We start from the raw sequence: 18367 nt of genomic DNA on the forward strand, positions 1-18367 counted from the left end.
CCTAAAAAGCTTCTTTAAACCCAGGTGTAAACTTTTCCAAAAACTAAGGCATAAACAAATCAGAGACGTGGTTTTGGTCACACTGCGGCAAATAAGTATCGAAGACAGAATGAATATTATGCCATTAGTTAGAAAGTATTATTATTTCCATCAGACAGTCTGGTCACATTTTCCGACAAAAAGAGCATGGCACTTCTGGGATCAGGTAGTGTTTTCTTGGGAAAAATCAGCTGTCAAAATTCTACACTCAAAGCTAGATGATATCATGATTGTTATTGCCAAGCTTTGCACCATCGTAACCCTTTGTACCAGGACCCCGTGCATTCCTGAAACCTGTCCAGCCGATATTTAAAGTGAGTTAACCTGCCAAAAACGGTGTCAACCAGTTAACTGACTTGTATGCAGCTATCCAGCCATTTTCAGCGGCACAACCAGTTAGTGGTGCTGAAAATGACTAGTTAACACACCAAAATCGAAGTTGGCTACGTAGGTGACATTTTAGGGACGGAGTCTGGTTAGCTCCCAATATTCAGAGCTAACCAGTAGAGAATGACATGGGAACAAAGTTTGTCCCCATGGGTTCTGTCTCTATCCCTGCCCCCTGTGGGCCCCACCTCCATCCCTGCCCCCTGTGGGCCCCGTCTCCATCCCTGCCCCCTGTGGGCCCTGTCTCCGCCCCCGCCCCATCCCTGCAGGTTCTGGCTCTGTCCCATCCCCATGGGCTCGGTCTTCATCTGAAAAAGCCTCAAACACTTTTAATTTTATATTTAAATCTTTTTGTTACAGTATAAAAAGGAATATGCTGTGCAGCTGTTGTTTATAAATCACCAATAGAAAACAATAATAAAAACAAGCAACTTGTCTTCTTAGAAGATGTGCTGGTAGGTAGCAGGATGTACAGGATCCCCCATGCAATTTTGCTAGTTGTGGCCAGCATGTTTGCTTGTTTTTCCAAAAAATCAAAATATCGTTGTCTGAATCACTCGGACATAAATAACAGTCCAGTTCATTAACAGGCTCAAAGTAGAAAATGACATGGGGACAAAGTTTGTCCCCATCCCATCCCCCGCAGATACCACAGGTCTCCATCCCCATGTCATTCTTTACTAACCAGCCATGATGAGTGCATAAATAGGACCATATAAATAGCTGTCCTATTTAGCCCATGGTCGATTATCTGAATATTGACTTAACCAGGCATATGCTAACTGGCTTAAAACGGAAATTCAATGCTGAAGCCTGCACAGGGCCCCGGTACTGAATACCCGGTTTCAGCGCTGGCAGCAAACAAAAAAAAAATGCTGTCTGCCACTGGCTAAATATCGGCCTGTATATTTTAAACCTGAAACTGCTGTTTGCTGTGCTAATACCATGAAAGAGAGATGCAGCACTGGAAGACATCACCCTCTGCTTCAAGCCCTGTATAAAAGCAGCACTGCTATGGTATGCTCGCCACAGGCATGAAGCCAAGCAGGCACATTCTAAGGGTAATGCCCTTAGGGTGCCCCTTCATGCACCAATGTTTAATTGAGATGGAGTTGGTGTTATATATCATTTAGTTTTATTTGCATTAACTTTGTAATACCTTTTAATATCTATTCAAGCATTTTCTTACTGTAACTGGGCTTGCTATATGTTTAAGACTGCTGGACTGTTTTTGTGGCTGATCTCCCATTGGGCTTTCTGGATTATTTATGTAACTTTAATAATGATTTACTGACTATATTACCAGCCTGTATTTCTTCCACTCATCATCTTTTCTTCATTCCTGTCCTCTATGGAAGATAGCGTTACACTTTCTATACTTCTAAGTTGGCAATGTCTGAATAGGAGCATATTAAACTAAACTAACATAATTACTGGCCTACTCTTGCAGTGATACCTTACAATAATAGCAAAACATCTACTGCAAAGCTTCTTCCAATATATTTAACTAATGCAAGATCTATTAAGTCAAAGGCTGAAATGCTCCATGATTTGATCTCTGATTTACCATTAAACTTGTTTGTTATAACCAAGGAGGTTTAATGACAGGAAACAGCATGATGTCAAGACGTTTCCTCCAGCAGCTGCCATCTTGGTACTTCCAAAACAAACTACCAGCTGCTGCATCCACATTGTCATTGTTCATTGTTATTTTATCTCAGTTATAGTTAGAATCATACCAACTTGTGCAGCATACGAACATACACATAGGAACTATCATAGCCTGACTGCTGGGAACGGAGAGTGAGCGCACAGAAGCGGCCTCAAAGCGCTGCTTGCACTAGGTGTGCGCGGATGGGCTAACAGCCACAGGAGCTTCAGAATTTAGGGACTCTTCTGTGGACAAATACTGTCAAGAGAGAGAAAACCAAACCCCCCCCACACAATTCTATAGGCACATGAAAAAGCCAGGAGTAGTAAACAAAAACCCAGATCTGGAGTTTGACTCCCTGCAGCCCTGCTTCTACCCAAAGATGATTTCTACATCTTCAGGCTGGATATCTGGAAGAAGTTTGAGCTGCTGCCCATATCACCACTGTCTCCGCCCTCCTCTGACGTTAGTTATCCACGTAGGTAACTTACATCAGAGGAGGGCGGGCCCAGGAAGAACAGAGAGATGTCGGAGGAGGCAGCAGTGAACACCGATCAGCTGTTCCATCCCATGCAGCGCCTTCACACAGAGGTGAGAGGCACTGCATGGGCCGGTAAAGCGGAGGGGGGGGGGGGGTCGGCGGCGACGAGCTCAGGGGGGCGGGGCTATGGGAGAAGGAGTACAGAGAGTGACAGGAAGGGAGGGGGACCGGGGCTGCTAAACCTTTTAGTTTTGTTTTACTTTTTTATTTTATACGAGCGGAAGCGGGGGCAGCGGCGACCTTGGGGGAGGGCAAGGCCGTCCATACTGGACGCTTTTGACGAGCGCCTTTGCCCCCTCCCGATCCTTTTTCGATTTTGTGTTCATTTTTTATTTTATGCAGAGGTAAGCGGGGAGCCAAGTGTTTTTTTTTTATCTCACTTTTGTTTTTAAACATGCCAGCTTGGATTTTCATGGTGCAGGGGGAAGCGGGGAGATGACAGCTCAGGTCTTAAAGACAGGTCTGAGCTGACGTTAAATTTGTCATGGAAAATGATTCGTTGCAATCGTCGGTATGGTTAGTGCATTCCAAATTGTCCACATTTCAATGGTAATTTCTCATTTGCATTCCGTTATCGTTAGCTGCTAGCGTCGTCAGAAAATGGCCTTTAATGCATGCTACGGTTCAAAATTTCCTCGTTAAAGGGTCGTTAAAGTTTTGTGCATCTGGGCCTGAGTTTGATTCCCACTGCAGCTTCTTGTGTCTCTGGGCAAGTCACTTAACCCTCCACTACACCAGGAACAGAAACTTAGTTTATGAGTCCATTAGAGACATATAATACATGTAAACCACTTTGCTTGTATCACAGAAAGGCGGTATATCAAAATCCATGACCCTCGATCAAGGAAAGCGACAAATAGACAAACACTGAGTATGAATGCCAGTGGTTTCTGTGCTGTATCAGTTCTGGATTCCTTCTGGATAACTGTAAGCGCCTTTTGCATGCTTAAATGATAGAATACTAGCATTTACGTTAAGTGTATACTTGCACGAACAGGTGAACACTCAGCGATATTCTATAAATGATACGTGCGACTTGCTTAGTGCATAAATGCAAGGAAGCATTCACAGAGTGGGTGGGACCAACAGTTACATACGTAACTTACAGTATACTGTATGTTACATGCTAAAGTGCTGCATTTAAATGTGCGCATTTATGCCTGACTTTGCATTAAACGGATCTGTCTACATGTAGGCATGCAGATGTCAATTTATGCTGTCATAAAATTAGTACTCAGCACGCTGCATCTAGACCCCTAAATTATGGTGCGCAGTTATAGAATTGCCCCTTTTGTATTTACTCAAGTACAGCCCACTGAGTCTTCACTACTAAGAACGATAAACTTTGACGCTGTAATTACTCAAAACTTGAGGGTCTGCAGACATTACCTTCAGAAATGGTGAATTGAAACTTGTTTAAATGATGGAGGTAAATAACCTTGGTATACAGAGGCATTTGTAAATCTGTTATATAGGTGAAGCAACTTTGTAGATCTAGTTTCCACTGGGGTTATAAGATGCAGATGCAATTAATTATACCTGTTATCAAGTTATTGACCTGTTCTTTGGACACTAGAGAAAATTCATTCCAGTTACTGAATGGGTTATAACTATACTCTCTACCTTGCTGGAGATAGTTCCTTGCTATTGCATAACAAGACTGTAACTTTGTGACAAAACAATCCCTCACGGCTTACTACATCGATAACCTCTATTGGTTTCCTGGGATTTATCAAAATTTGGGGGCTGTACTGAATGGTTTGTGGCTTCCTTACTTGTTTGTGGCTTCATTACTTTGCTACGAAAATGCTTTTTTGTTCCTCTACCACTATATGATACCTAGATAGTGCCTCAGATTTCTGCCAATCAGCAGTCAGACTGGTTCATTGCAAGGCTCTCTCTCTCTCTCTCTCTACATGCCACAATGATCTCTTGGCCTAACATCAGCAAACCAAGGGACCGCTTGTACCCATATCACCATTCTTAAGCCTAGACAATAAAACTGGATGCAAGATATAATCAAAGGCTGCAGCAATGTCCAGTTGAAAACTGTAGTGAAGCCCTCTAAGATTTTGATAGTCATTGAGTTCCAACTTTCCAGAAATCCAATTACACCATCAAGGGCCAATTACATCATCAAGGGGTAAACTCGGCCTCTTTCTGCTACTGCTGCAAAAATTTGCCAGTCTCTCTATTTGACCTTTTTACAAAATTGTCTACTGTGCTACACTGACTCTGTAAGTCATAACACATGTGGTAGCAAACTGTTCAGGTACAATCACATCAGTTATGTGTAAGTTGAACTTCAGTTCTGAGGTCATGAAGTGGAGTGCACTGTACTTCATTTAATTTGTTCCTATTTAACCAACAGGAAATTTTTCATCAAGCAATTGTTTAAGTACTCAAGAATTTTCATGGTTAAGTCCCAATGGGAAATACAACTGTATATAATTTACAGACAACTGAGACATGATCTCCAGCTCCTCAAAGGTTGCAGATAAATACTAAACAAGCATGGTTTGTAAAAACATAAAACATGCCATAGCGAGTCTGACCAAACAACCATCAAACTCAACATCCCATATCAAACTCAACATCCCATCCTTGATATAGGTATTTGTGGCCTAGACTGACCAAACAGGATCCCAAAGAGTAGATGCACTGCATTAGTGCTCATACCCAGAGATGAGAATTGGCTCTCTCAAGCCTATAAGGGGCATTTTTGATAAAACATCAAAGTCCGATTTGGGACGCTTTGCTAAAAACGGCCAAAAATCAAATGGTGGAACATAGCCTTTTTCGAACCTGAAAAACATCTCTATTCGAAAATTGTCTTTTTCTAGATGTTTTTTGCTCAGAGCTCAGCTATGACAACCTCTCTGTCGGGATTGTCCAACATCTCCATTTTCCTAGTATCCTTTACCCAGCAACATGGTTTGGGTCGAAAGTAACTGTCAGCTTTCCTCTATGAGCTGTTCGCTTGTAAAAGGTGTCCTAACAGGTTGTGAGTTGTCATATTGTCCTTTTTAAATGTGGAGTCCTCCAAGGGTGTTATCACTAAGAAATCAAATAATACTAGGACAGGATAACTTATTTACTGTTACATATTGAAACCTATCAAATAATGACTGTAGATATTCAGGACAAGACCAACAATCTCCATCGACATTATAAAGCACAAGATCATTTTAAACCACCTAGGTCTTAGAGCCACTGGACACTATCACAGTCATCAGGCTCTCTCTATCTGACTCAACGCACAGTTCAGCAACAATTATAAGGAACCCTACCTTTGTGCTCTTGAACCTTGATAATCTGAAGAACAAAATCTTTACTACATTAACGGACTCCTGTAGCTGCAATGAATGGTAGTTTACGGCAGAATAGGATCTTATTTAGGTTTATTTCAATAATGGTCTCACTACTGTATTTTCTTTTTTTTTATTTGTAATTGTAATGAATTTTACAAGAAACACTTGTACAGAAAAGGAGTATTACCATACCATACAAGAAAATATTTTATAAAGAAAATCTATTAAACGATAATTACTGCTAAAGTCCACAATTATAGGCAAGGCACTATTCAAAAATTGGTTAACATAGGAAAAAATGAGTAGAACATATTCCCACTTATCCTATCATGGAGTAGATACTAATGGAGGAAGCACCAGAGAGTTTACGGCTGGTTCTTGTCTGGAGTCCAGGAATTTTGCTAACTGATCACTCCCAAAGAAAACATATTTAATTGATTGAAATTTAACAACACATTTGCAAGGAAAATTAAGCCAGAAAATTCCCCCCTGTGACAATACACGATCACGAAGTTTCAAAAAAGACTGACGTCTTTTCTGAGTTTGTCTAGCAATATCAGGAAATACTTTGACTACTGTATTTTCTAAGGCAGGTGGTAGGAAGCCCTAATTCATAGAGGAGTTTATCATCTGTTGCACTGAGATTAATACTGTACTTTCTGCTAAGTGAATAATTTAAAAGGGGCATGGATCAGCAAAGTAGTAGTTGAGTGTACTGCTGAGAAAATAGCTTCCACCTCAGCAACACTCAGCTTAAATGCTGTCAACATTTAAGAACATAAGAATAGCCATACTGGGTCAGACCAATGGTCCATCTAACCCAGTATCCTGCTTCTCTCCCCTCCCCCCACGCATCCATCTCAAATCACTCTCCTTTTATACAGCATTCCTTTTCTCTCCCCTCCCACCCCACCCAGCACCATCAGATCACCGACTTCCTCTCTTTTTCACTGACCACGTGGAAAGACATGGGGAGGCACCATTGTGAGAGCATCCCCTGGTGCTTGGTGCACTGTCAAGCCAAACAGGTTGCATACCCCATCCTCAATATTTACAGTTTCTGGAAAAGACAAATTAGCCTGCAAGCCAAGATCTATTCTTGTAGCTATTTGTTCATTAAAATCATAGTAACATAGTAGATGACGGCAGAAAAAGACCTGAACAGTCCATCCAGTCTGCCCAACAAGACAAAACTCATATGTGCTACTTTATGTGTATACCTGACCTTGATTTGTATCTGCCATTTTCAGGGCTCAGACCGTAGAAGTCTGCCCAGCACTAGCCCCGCCTCCCACCACCGGCTCTGCCACCCAATCTCCGCTAAGCTTCTGAGAATCCATTCCTTCTGAACAGGATTCCTTTATGTTTATCCCACGCATTTTTGAATTCCATTACAGTTTTCATCTCCACCACCTCCCGCGGGAGGGCATTCCAAGTATCCACCACTCTCTTCGTGAAAAAATACTTCCTGCCATTTTTCTTGAGTCTGCCCCCCCTTCAATCTCATTTCATGTCCTCTAGTTCTATCGCCTTCCCATCTACGGAAAAGGTTCGAAGATTGAGCTTTCTATGGAGACCTACAACTTCTTCTGTAAAATAAGAGATGAGGACAACACAGTCTAACCCTCTCCCAGTGAGTTTCTTGGTTTAGTAGGGGATTAGGTTAATGCCTCAACTCTAGAATCTTACCGGATTGCTAGATTTTTTAGAGCCAAGAAAGATTTGGCCTAAGAGCTAGCTGATAGCTTTACAGATGTCTTTAACATTCCATTTTGTCACCTGAACACAAGAATGAATTCAAAGACCAAACTAATCCTTCCGAGACAGTTGGCAGAAAACAACATTCAGCCCACATTAAAAATATAATCCTCTGAGATTATAATGAAAGTGCAAATCAATTTTGGATACACATCAAGGAAGCCCTAATGTCTACTGTATTTTAAAGTCTTAACAGTGCAGGGGTCTTAAAGAAGGAGGCACACTTGTGGCCATGCCTTGATCTGGAGTAGACACTCTCACATTGAGGGCCCTTTCCAAAACTGTTACTGTGAGGTCTCTAACTTTAAAGTTACATGGCTGCGGTATCTCTATCTGTAATCTTTGATCATTTGATGGCTGACAGGCAAGTTCCCCCAGCACTCTCCAGCAGTTCATTCATGCCAGCCATCCTGTCTGCACAATCTGCGATAAGACTTCTTAGGAAAGACATCCCTGCAGATATAAGGGGCACTTAGGGTTCAATGGATTTCTACTGATTCTATTACAGTTTTGTCATTATCTGCCCTGCAACTCTCACACCCTGAAACATTGTGAGCCTCATATAAAACATAAAAAAACAGAACTTTTCCTTAGGGCTATCCACAGAGATAAGAAGGAACTAGCTCCAGACTAGAACACAAGTAAAAGGTAATGAAAATGCTATGATCATTGTCCTTGCAGAGACTCCTCCCTCCTCCAACAGCAGAAAGAGACACAGACAAGGAAGGAATTGAAAGTGCCTTTACCTGCCCACACTGCTAAGAAACAAAAAGGAAACAGAGCTGGAAACACAGAATCCCAGAGGCTGGTACAAAAGGTTGGGATGGGTAGAAACTACAACAAAATAATACAGGATGCATGCTGGGACTGGGAGGGCATACAACACAACTGGCAGCTTACCCAGTTCCTGTAAAGGCATTTTAAGCCAGTTATGGATTTCTGACAGCCATATCCTAATGTATTTTGGGACTGGAAGCACTGATTTAAATAGGTTTACAAATACGATGCTATACTGGGGGTGTAAATTGAAAACCAAAACTGGTTTAAAATGTCCTTACTAGAGCTAGATTAATTGGCAGCTATACACATACTATACATCTGATCATTCCCTTACTCTTCTCCTTTCCTCTGCAAACACCAGCTCATCCTATCCTGCCACAACCCCCCCCCCCCCCCCCTTGAGTCCATGTTTCAATGGTTGTTCGCAATATTCTATAACTACATATAAAAACATACACAGCAAATAAAAATGTAAACTAAGAGAGCAATTCAATAACAGGCCACATTACATAAGAGGAAAGTAGATGAGTATACATGAATGTATATTTTAGACATAAGCACTTATACCAGCCATAAAGCTGAAGTGCTTGCACCTAAATACCGGAGATATGTATCTCACAGTATTCTAAAGTTAAGTGCATAAGTGTAGTGCCTAGACACCACCTATACATGCTCCCATCTGTCGAAAACACACTATGTAAGATAGGCATATATTTATAGAATAACACTTAGATGCTATTTGGGCTTTTACGCACTTACACGTATGTGTGTGTAAATCGAATAATCCACCTACTATGGTATCTCTTTTATTTATACTTAATAGAGGGGGTATTACTATATCTCACAAAATATTACCCAGCTCTCAATATACTTCAGTATACTTCAACCATAGTTTCATAAGAGGATATTATTTGCATTTTTTTACATTTTTTAATTTTTTTTTCATTTTTTTAGGATCCATCAGATTTTCCTATCACCATCACACAGGCTAATAATGTGAGCCAGACACTTTTGTGATGGGTAGATATTCCTCAATTGATCCATTTTAATGAAATTTCAATTTTAAGAATTTTTAGCTATTTTTCATCAGATAGAAAATCTGATGGATCCTAAAAAAATGTTAAAAAATGCAAATAATATCCTCTTATGAAAGTATGGTTGAAGTATACTGAAGTATATTGAGAGCTGGGTAATATTTTGTAAATAGAATAATGGCATAATAGGCAGATAAATGTTAGAGCCCACTTTATAGAATTATCCCCTAAATGTCTTTATTTGGATTTAGTTAATTAGCCTTTTTGAAGTAATTCACCAAGGCAGAGTACAGCAAGAATAAGTGAAACATAGGCAAGAGACAATTACAACAGTAAAAATATTCAAACAACAGTGCTTTATCCTATTAACAGCAATGTGACTCCGGAAACTTAGTTCGGTTTGTTTACACAGGTTTACATCCCGCTGCTACAGTATTACACAATGATTTTTTCCACTTACAAAGTATACAGTCAAAAACTTACTTTTCATAGATCAGTTCCTCATCTGTGCAGAAATAGTGAGTATTGACGGTGCTTTTTGGTTTATTCCTTAGAGTTGCGAAGTATAGTCGATCTGAAAGTGTGAAAATAAAATAATAAAACTGACGGGAAAAAAGCTAATGAAGTTAAATATCTGTTTATGAATTCAAAACACAATGTATACTTATCAGTTCCACTCTAATGGGGTAGGGTGCATATTAGAAAAAAAAACTTTATTCTACTGCAGGCATGAACTACAGCGCCCGATGATCATCAGCCACAATTTCCGTGACCCTTTAAAAGGAAACAGGATATTTAAAAAGTGCTGCAGGCAACTTGGAGGGAGGGGGTGTTCAGGTTCCACAGCCTGCGATCTCGCACCCTTTACTGTTCCGGGGGACTGCACAGAAAACTTTAGCGAGAATCAGTCGCCACGTTTGCCCCTCCCGCATTCACCTTTGATAAACTCCGAAGCGCCGATGAGCTCCGCGGCGTCTGCCATTCTGAAAGCGGACCGCAGACCGGACGCGCACCTATCCAGATTCATCGCCCGGCCCGCAGGGTGAGAACGGCCGGAACGCCTGGCCGAGCCCAGAGCACGAGGAGCGGGTTCCAGTGGGACAGTCACAGCGCCCCGAGGAGAAGCATGCCAGAGCGCTGCCGCTCCTCCTCCTCCTCCTTCAGCAGCGGTCCCCGCTCCTCACGTCCCGGACAGCATTCCCGAGCGCCCGGCCCGCGCCTCACTGTCCCGGTCCCGAGGCGGTGGCAGCGGCGAGCACGCGAGTAGCACTTCCACCGCGCTCCTCCATGATCGCAAACACAACTAAAAGCGCCGCTCCGAGCAACATCTTCAGGAAACGTCACGTGGTTACCAGGCGCCAATCAGGGTAGCTAGGAACCGTTGCTAAGGCTTTGTTTCGTCTGGCCCGTTACTGACCTCTCCGGCGGCCTGGGCAGGGCTAGAGGGGTGGGGAAGAGGGCTGGGGGAAATGTGCCTGTAGGCTGGAGGGGGCAGGAGAGAGCATGGCTCCCGGTCCCGACGCTATCCGGTGACAGCTTGGTGGAGAGAAAAAAAACTTCTTATGAATGGAAAGACACAGTTAGTACTGTAGTATCTTATACGGTAACCAATTTTATTGAAGCAAAAGCCCAGATGCCAGAAGTGTAGAGTTCAGGAGGTGGGTAAAGATGCAAGAATGGGAATCACAGCGGTCACCGCGCTCCTCCGCCATCACCACCGCCACACACTATAGGGAGGTAATGTTGGAGGACAAAATGATTGCTATGTAGTTTAGGTTTTGTATTGTTTGTTTTGTTTTGTCTGTCTACATATATATACAGTATGTATTATATATTATAGAAAATTATTATATATGTGGATGATGTAATCTGCCTAGAATACAGGAGATAGAGCGGAATACAAATTTTTAATTACATAAATATAGCTACTGAAAGTAATGTGCAGGTGCAAGGAGCTTTTTATTCAGCCCAAAAGTCTGGACAAACAGGGATGCTCTGTTTGCTAGAGAGATCAGGCAGGGACCAGGCGCTAGTTTTTAAAAACCTACCCAGGCAGCGGGGGGGGGGGGGGGGGGGGGGGGCTGGGCAGCAGGGCCGGTCTTAGGCAGGGGCAATAGGGATGGTCGCACAGGGCCCCGCATCTCAGGCACATCTGTCCTCCTGTCTCGGAACACTTCCCTGCTCTGTACCTTAACGTGCATCCACATTTCAGTAGAGAGCATCAGGCAGCGGCAGCAATGTTCATATCCCGTCAGCTACCGAGCCCAGAGCCTCCTCGCTGCTGCCCCTTGCCCCCTTTTGATGTCACTTCCTGCTTCCGCAAGGGTGGGCTGCAGCAGCAAGAAGACTCTGGGCTCGTCGGCTGACAGGATATGAACATCGCTGCCACTGTCTGACGCTCTCTACTGAAATGTGGTGGATGCACATCAAGGTACGGGGTGAGGTGGGGTTCCGAGAGCTCTAAACCTCCTTTTAAACTGATAAATTATGGCTTATGGTGGCAGACAAAGGCGGGGGGCGGGGCCCATTGGACTGGTCTGCACAGGGCCCCGCAATTGCTTAGACCGGCCCTGCTGGGCAGAAGGAGAGGGCAGGGATGGAGCACTGCATTCTCCCTTGACTCTGGATAATTAGCATGAGGATTGTTGCCCTCCTGGGTAAATCTAGAAGTTAGCCGGAAACTGAACAAGGAAGTTTTAAAACTGCACCGCTCTGGCATATAGCTCCCAGGGCAGAAGGAAATTAGTCTCCCAGAGACTTTGGGCACCATGCAAGTACCCTGCTTGCCCCACTATCCCACCACCCCTCCAAATTGGGCCTTGGACTCCACACTGTACGATGTAATCTTCATGGTCTATTGTGTTTCAGTGTTCATCACTGGATCTAGCTGGAAGAAAAATACAGAACTTGATGTGAAACTGAAATAAGGGAGTTTCAAGGGCAAAGAATTATTTTTTTCCCCACAAACCTGAAGAGGGCTGCTTTCCGCATCCCGTTCCCTTCTGGGCAGACTCACAGGATGAATCCAGAGTAGGGTTACCATATGTCCTCTTTTAAGAGGACATGTCCTCTTTTTGGACATCTTCAGATATGTCCTACAGGAGTTTTAATTTTTAGGGAAATGTCTTCTTTTTCTTTTATGTGCCTATGACCAACACACCTACCTACATAATGAGAAAAACCATCTCTGGCTTATTAGTCAGTCTGGACATATGGGGTGCTATAGAGAGAAAAAGGCATTGTTGATCTCCTATATTCCCCTGCTGGTTGAATCTGTCAAAGAAATTTTGTTTGTTCAGCACGATTTTAAGCATAGGTCATGTAAAGACTTTCTCATGTATCACAGAAGCCAAAGGGATATGCGCTCTTATGATAAGTACGCTTAGGCTCAAACTCAGTCGAACTCAAATCCAGAAGTTCTTGAAATGTAGAATGTCTACTGCTGTACTGTAAGTAAGTCACTTTCTTTAGCAAAGGTAGCAACCGTTTCTGTTTTTTCTGTCCTCTTTTTTTGTCTCCGCAAATATGGTAACCCTACTCCAGAGGGAGGTGTGCCACTACCATGCTCAACACCCAAGGTGATCAGTCTTCTTGCCAAACTTACAATGAATGGCACTGTGTACCTTTGGGGAAAACATTTCTTCAGAATAAGGCCCTAAATGTGAAATTGTAAATGATCAGAGATAGTGTAATCTTAATCCATATCAAATCAAGGAATAAGATGGTAGGTAGTTGCTATTACCACCTTACAGGAATAATAAAACAAGACATTTGTGTTCAAAATTTATTATAAGTTTTGAGTTTTGGGTTTGTTCAGGATTCATATGGAACTCTATAAAAATGTTTTTAAAAGCCAATATAAATCTGTTTTCTTTATGATTTGCAAGAAAATGCATGCAACAAAACTTGTACTGCAAAGAAAATAATTTATGATACCATACCTGAGAGAGAAAAGATAGTGTGAAAATACACAAAAGTATATTAAGGTAATATATTAATGCTTTGCTGCTGGGGACGAGTTTTTATGTGGATTCAAGTGCAATGTATAGGAGTTTCAGTGAATAATCAGTCCCATTTATGTCCAGATTTATGGATGCCTTGCACCCTAAACCTATATCTGATGCACTGGTGTGTACGTGTTAGCACATTTTTTTTAAATATTGTAGCATTTAAGGCTGTGACTTTAAAAGAAAAGATGTAGTAATGCTGCTTGCATCTGTTGCTTGGTAACTAGATTTTGTCATACAGCTGGGGTGGGAATAAGTAGAATTTAACAGTAATGATTTCAGCCCTTAAGAGGAAGTCTGCCAGTCTCTTTGGGTATAGTTTATTTAAACTCTTTTGTAGTCTGCTAATCCAAAATTCTCAGCAGATTCCAAATATACATAGAGGCATATTTTCAAAGCACTTAGGCTTACAAAGTTCCATAGTAACGTATGGAACTTTGTAAGTCTACATGCAGTGAAAATGAACCCCATAATAATTTCCATCTGCTTTCTTTATGGTTTGCAAGTGGAGGAGTAGCCTAGTGGTTAGTACAGCAGACTTCAATCCTAGGGAGCTGGGTTCAATTCCCACTACAGCTCTTTGTGACTCTGGGTAAGTCACTTAACCCTCAATTACCCCATGTACAAACAAGTACCTGTATACATCATGTAAACCACTTTGAATGTAGTTGCAAAAACCACAGAAAGGTGCTATATCAAGTCCCATTTTCCTTTCTATAAAACATAGGGCAGATAACTTACATACATTAGTCATTATGATTTTAGATGAGTTGTAGGGTAAGTTGGTGTGGTAGCAATGTTAGTCCACTTTTAAAGGTAATAAATAGAATATAAAACAGAAAATGAAAAAATGCGTGCATGTACAGGCAGCCAATGAAGTCTAATCAAAGATGGTGAATTCAGCTCTATCATACTTCTTCAATCAAAAATTCAATTTTGCAGAAGAGAAAATACCTTTTTTATTACACTAGCTTAATACATTTTTTTACTAGCTTTCAAAGATGATCCATATAAAGCACTTTATCAACTAAGAAATCATTCTATAGAATTAAAAATTAAGGGGGCCCTTTTACTAAAGCTTAGTGTACACTAAATCTTAAGAAACCTATTTTAAACCTGTGGGCTTCTTAGCAGTTAGCACATGGTAAGCTTTAGTAAAAGGGCCCCTAAAAGTTTTACCCCCTGTTTACTAAGCCACATGGCAACGCCGACACAGCCCATTCCAAGTGAATGGGCTGTGTCAGCATTAGTGTGGCTTAGTAAACAGGGGGTTAGTATATTTAAAAAACACCTTCATGTTCTTTCTAAAATGGCCCTACACATAACAGAAACTAGAGGTATGCATTTGTGAGCACACATTCAGATTGTTTGTGTACCCCAAAATGTAAAGTGTGTTGCATGTGCACATACCTATGAATTAGCATGTTGAATTGATTTGTGCACTTAAAATTTCTAGTGTGCATACAAAGAACAATTAGGTGAAACAAACATGAAAGAAACACCAAAAATTAGTAAAAATTCATTTTAAATTATCATGAACCAAACTTTTATTTAGCCATGTACACCCGTAACAGAAACTGAGCCCATATCAGCATTTTCTTTGCTCATAGCAGCCATCTTCTGAGTATATTTTTCTCTAGTTGCTCTAGGTTGATAAGATGGTCATTGATGACCTGTTTTAGAATTATAAGATGTTCTAGGATTTGTGTAATTCTTACGCTATTGAAAACGGGGCCGAAGGCTACTGAAAACTGACCTATTCAAGAAGGCATACCAATAACATTCAACCTCAATATTAAATAGACTACACATGAACTAGAAAAAAGCGATCTCTTATCACTGGACTGACTAACCTCTTTCACTTTAACCCTTACGTTGATTATGGTTTCTCTACAGTCGATGACCTAATGTATGCTACAATCCTATCTATCACGCGGGAATCAATATGCACTACCACAATGTATTCTTCTTTACCAAGTATGAATGCACCTTAATGCAATGACTTTTGTACTCTGTTACCCGGAAATGGCAACAGCCATTACGGCAAATGTAAGCCACATTGAGCCTGCAAATCGGTGGGAAAATGTGGGATACAAATGCTACAAATAAATAAATAAATGATAGCTTTTTATAATTACATTTCTCTTGTTTATCTCCTTCTAAGGTATCTAAAGTGTACAATCATCTCTGATACCTTCAATAAGTTCTTTATCCTCAAGGAGAGAATCTCCTGTGCATAGGGCATCAGCTACTTTCCCATACACTTCCTTACCCAATGCTGAAACTCATAACCAAGCTAGATGACGTGACACAAGAGCAGAAGCTGCACCTCTGATAGAAGTGTCATAATTATCATGTACTGCTCTGATCATCTGTTTAGTATGGTCTTCCAAATTATTTATGATATTGTGGAAAATTGGAATATGGTCTTGTGTGGTAACAGACTGCAACTTAACCAAATTGTCCATAATGGTATATAAGTATTCCACATGATGGAATGAATGTATAGAAATATGAGCCAACAACATTGCAGATTGAAAAGATCTACGAGACATTATGTCCATAACCGTGAAGTCTTTAGGTGGTGGATGGTTAATGAAATCTTTTTGAGTTTTGTTCTTTCTCATTGCAGATTTGACTATCAAAGATGCATGAGAAAGTTGTTGTTTGTTAAATCCTAACACATCTTGCACCTTATAATTTATTATCTAATGCCCTTTGAACAAGTCTGGCAGAATATGGTGTAAGCCAAATCTTTTGATGGTGTTCCTTAAGAACTGATGGGATTGGAAGAGCCATAGTTTCTTTAGCTATGTTGATATTTAGGGGGTCTTTTACTAAGATGTACTGGTGTTTTTAGCGTGCATTAAAAGTAGGCGCACGCTAAACGTTAAAGACGCCCATAGGAATATATTGACATCTTTAGTGTTTAGCGCACACCTATTTTTAACATGCACTAAAAATGCCAGCGCGCCCTAGGACTGATCCCTGCGGTACTCCACTGATGACATCCTTTTCTTCAGAGAAAGCTCCATTTACCACTACCCTCTGTCTCCTACCATTCAACAATTTTTAACCCAATCAGTTACTCTAGGTCCCATACTGAGGGCACTCGATTTATTTATCAGTCGCCTGTGCGGAACCGTGTCAAAGGCTTTGCCGAAATCCAAGTACTCTGCATCAAGCGCCCCTCCCACATCCAACTGTTCGGTCACGGTTGGGGGCTCATGGGTTATAGAATGCTAGCATTTACAGCACCTAACTGTATACAGTTGATATGACCTTACTTAGTCCCTACAGTTGACCTTACTTAGTTCCTACAGTTAGGTGTGAGTACACCAGCTACTGAGCTGGCTAAGTCTTCACACTTAAAATTAGGCATGTAAATACGGACTTAAACTAGTATTCTATAATGGAAGTTGAAGATGCAACTGCCGTAATAGAATTGGTGCTTAGCATGCATCATCCCAGTGCCTAGATTATGGCAATCTTTTGAGAGTTTACCCCATAAGTTTTCACATAGCAGTATCCAATATCTATTCAAATTAATTTCATGCCATCTTTTTCTCCCATCCTAATTATTCAATAGCGTCTTCATCCAGTCCCCTGATCGTGTGCACCATCCATGCCAGTTTCTACATGACTCCACTGTCCCCCTAATTCTATAAAAGTCACTAAAAATTGCACATGCAAATTTGAGTTTGCGTCCAATTTATGCATGCAATGTAATTGAATAATGAGCTAATTAGCACAATAATTGGATTCTTAATTATTAGTGCTACTTAGATTTAATTGGAATATATGTTCATAAATTTGCATAAATGTTACACCTGAGTTCAAAAAGGGGGTGCAGAAATGGGAGTGTCATGGGCCAAATGGGGTTTTCCTAAAATTAACACACATAGTTATAGAATAAGGGGGAAATGCATCTAATTTAGGCGTGTACATTTGCACCATGTTTCAGTTGATACAAATGGCCTTGCCTAAAATTAGGCACCATTCTTGGGCATAAGCGCTGTTCTATAAACTGCATCTAATTTTAAGCACGGCTTATAGAATAGCGATTTTTTTTCAGCGCCATATATAGAATTTGACTCTGTATATCTATTCTTCTACCTACTTCTCTGCTCTCATACTACTCCCCTGATGTTCTATATGTTGTACTGGCATCAGAACTGGGTGGGTCATTGAGACTATGGCAGTACCAATATTTTGCCCAACACAGGACCAACTAGAAAGATTTTGGGCATGGCTAGAGATTAGTTTGTTAGCCCTCTCCTACCAAAAATGGTGTTCTGCTGCCCCTAATGCCAAGCGCCTTACGATGTTCACACTCCCGCCTCTTATATGCAAATATATACAAACCTTGCTTCTTCTGATTCCCCATGGGCTCTTCTTCTGCTCTGTTTGCTGACAATCACACACTAGACACACTTTCTCTTTCTCATTACAAGACCAATTATTGGGGGGGGGGGGGGGATGGAAAGGGGAACTTCTACCATGTATCCAAGATGGCACCTATCTTTAGGGCTAAATTGAAAGCATCTCTTTTCCAATTTGCGTTCTCTCTTACTTAACTGCCTCCTTATTTTGACTCATTTACCTGACTGCTTTGTACTGTTACTTTTACAGTGACAAAATTAAAGTGCATTCTAAATTGTTGCCCCCCCCCCCCCCCCCCATGTCCACTCCTGGGCCCGCTGAAGTTATATCTGCTCCCAGGCAGGTCCAATTTTGTATATGCACTCTGTTTGGGTAGTTATGTATTTTATAAAGTATCTGTGTACCTTGCAGCTGTATCAAAAAGGAACCTTGCTTTATTCATTGGAAATGCTTCACTGTATAAACTTACCTCCTTA

At 41.2% G+C, this 18367-nt stretch overlaps 1 protein-coding gene across 3 annotated transcripts in view; it reads right to left on the minus strand.

Annotated features, from left to right (window-relative positions):
• CDC14A (cell division cycle 14A) overlaps positions 1-10802 on the minus strand; it is a 282800-nt gene extending 271998 nt beyond the window's left edge. For all 3 annotated transcript variants that reach the window (XM_030205744.1, XM_030205745.1, XM_030205743.1), the window contains exons 1-2: positions 10438-10802; positions 9985-10075 (exon numbers count right to left, since the gene is read on the minus strand). In XM_030205744.1, coding sequence (XP_030061604.1) covers positions 9985-10075; positions 10438-10528 — 182 coding nt within the window. In that variant the 5' untranslated portion in view covers positions 10529-10802. The remainder of the gene's footprint in view (positions 1-9984; positions 10076-10437) is intronic.
• Between the last annotated feature and the right edge of the window lie 7565 nt (positions 10803-18367).

The sequence above is a fragment of the Microcaecilia unicolor genome, chromosome 6 (genome assembly GCF_901765095.1).
Source record: "Microcaecilia unicolor chromosome 6, aMicUni1.1, whole genome shotgun sequence".
In the NCBI taxonomy this organism is placed as follows: Eukaryota; Metazoa; Chordata; class Amphibia; order Gymnophiona; family Siphonopidae; genus Microcaecilia; species Microcaecilia unicolor.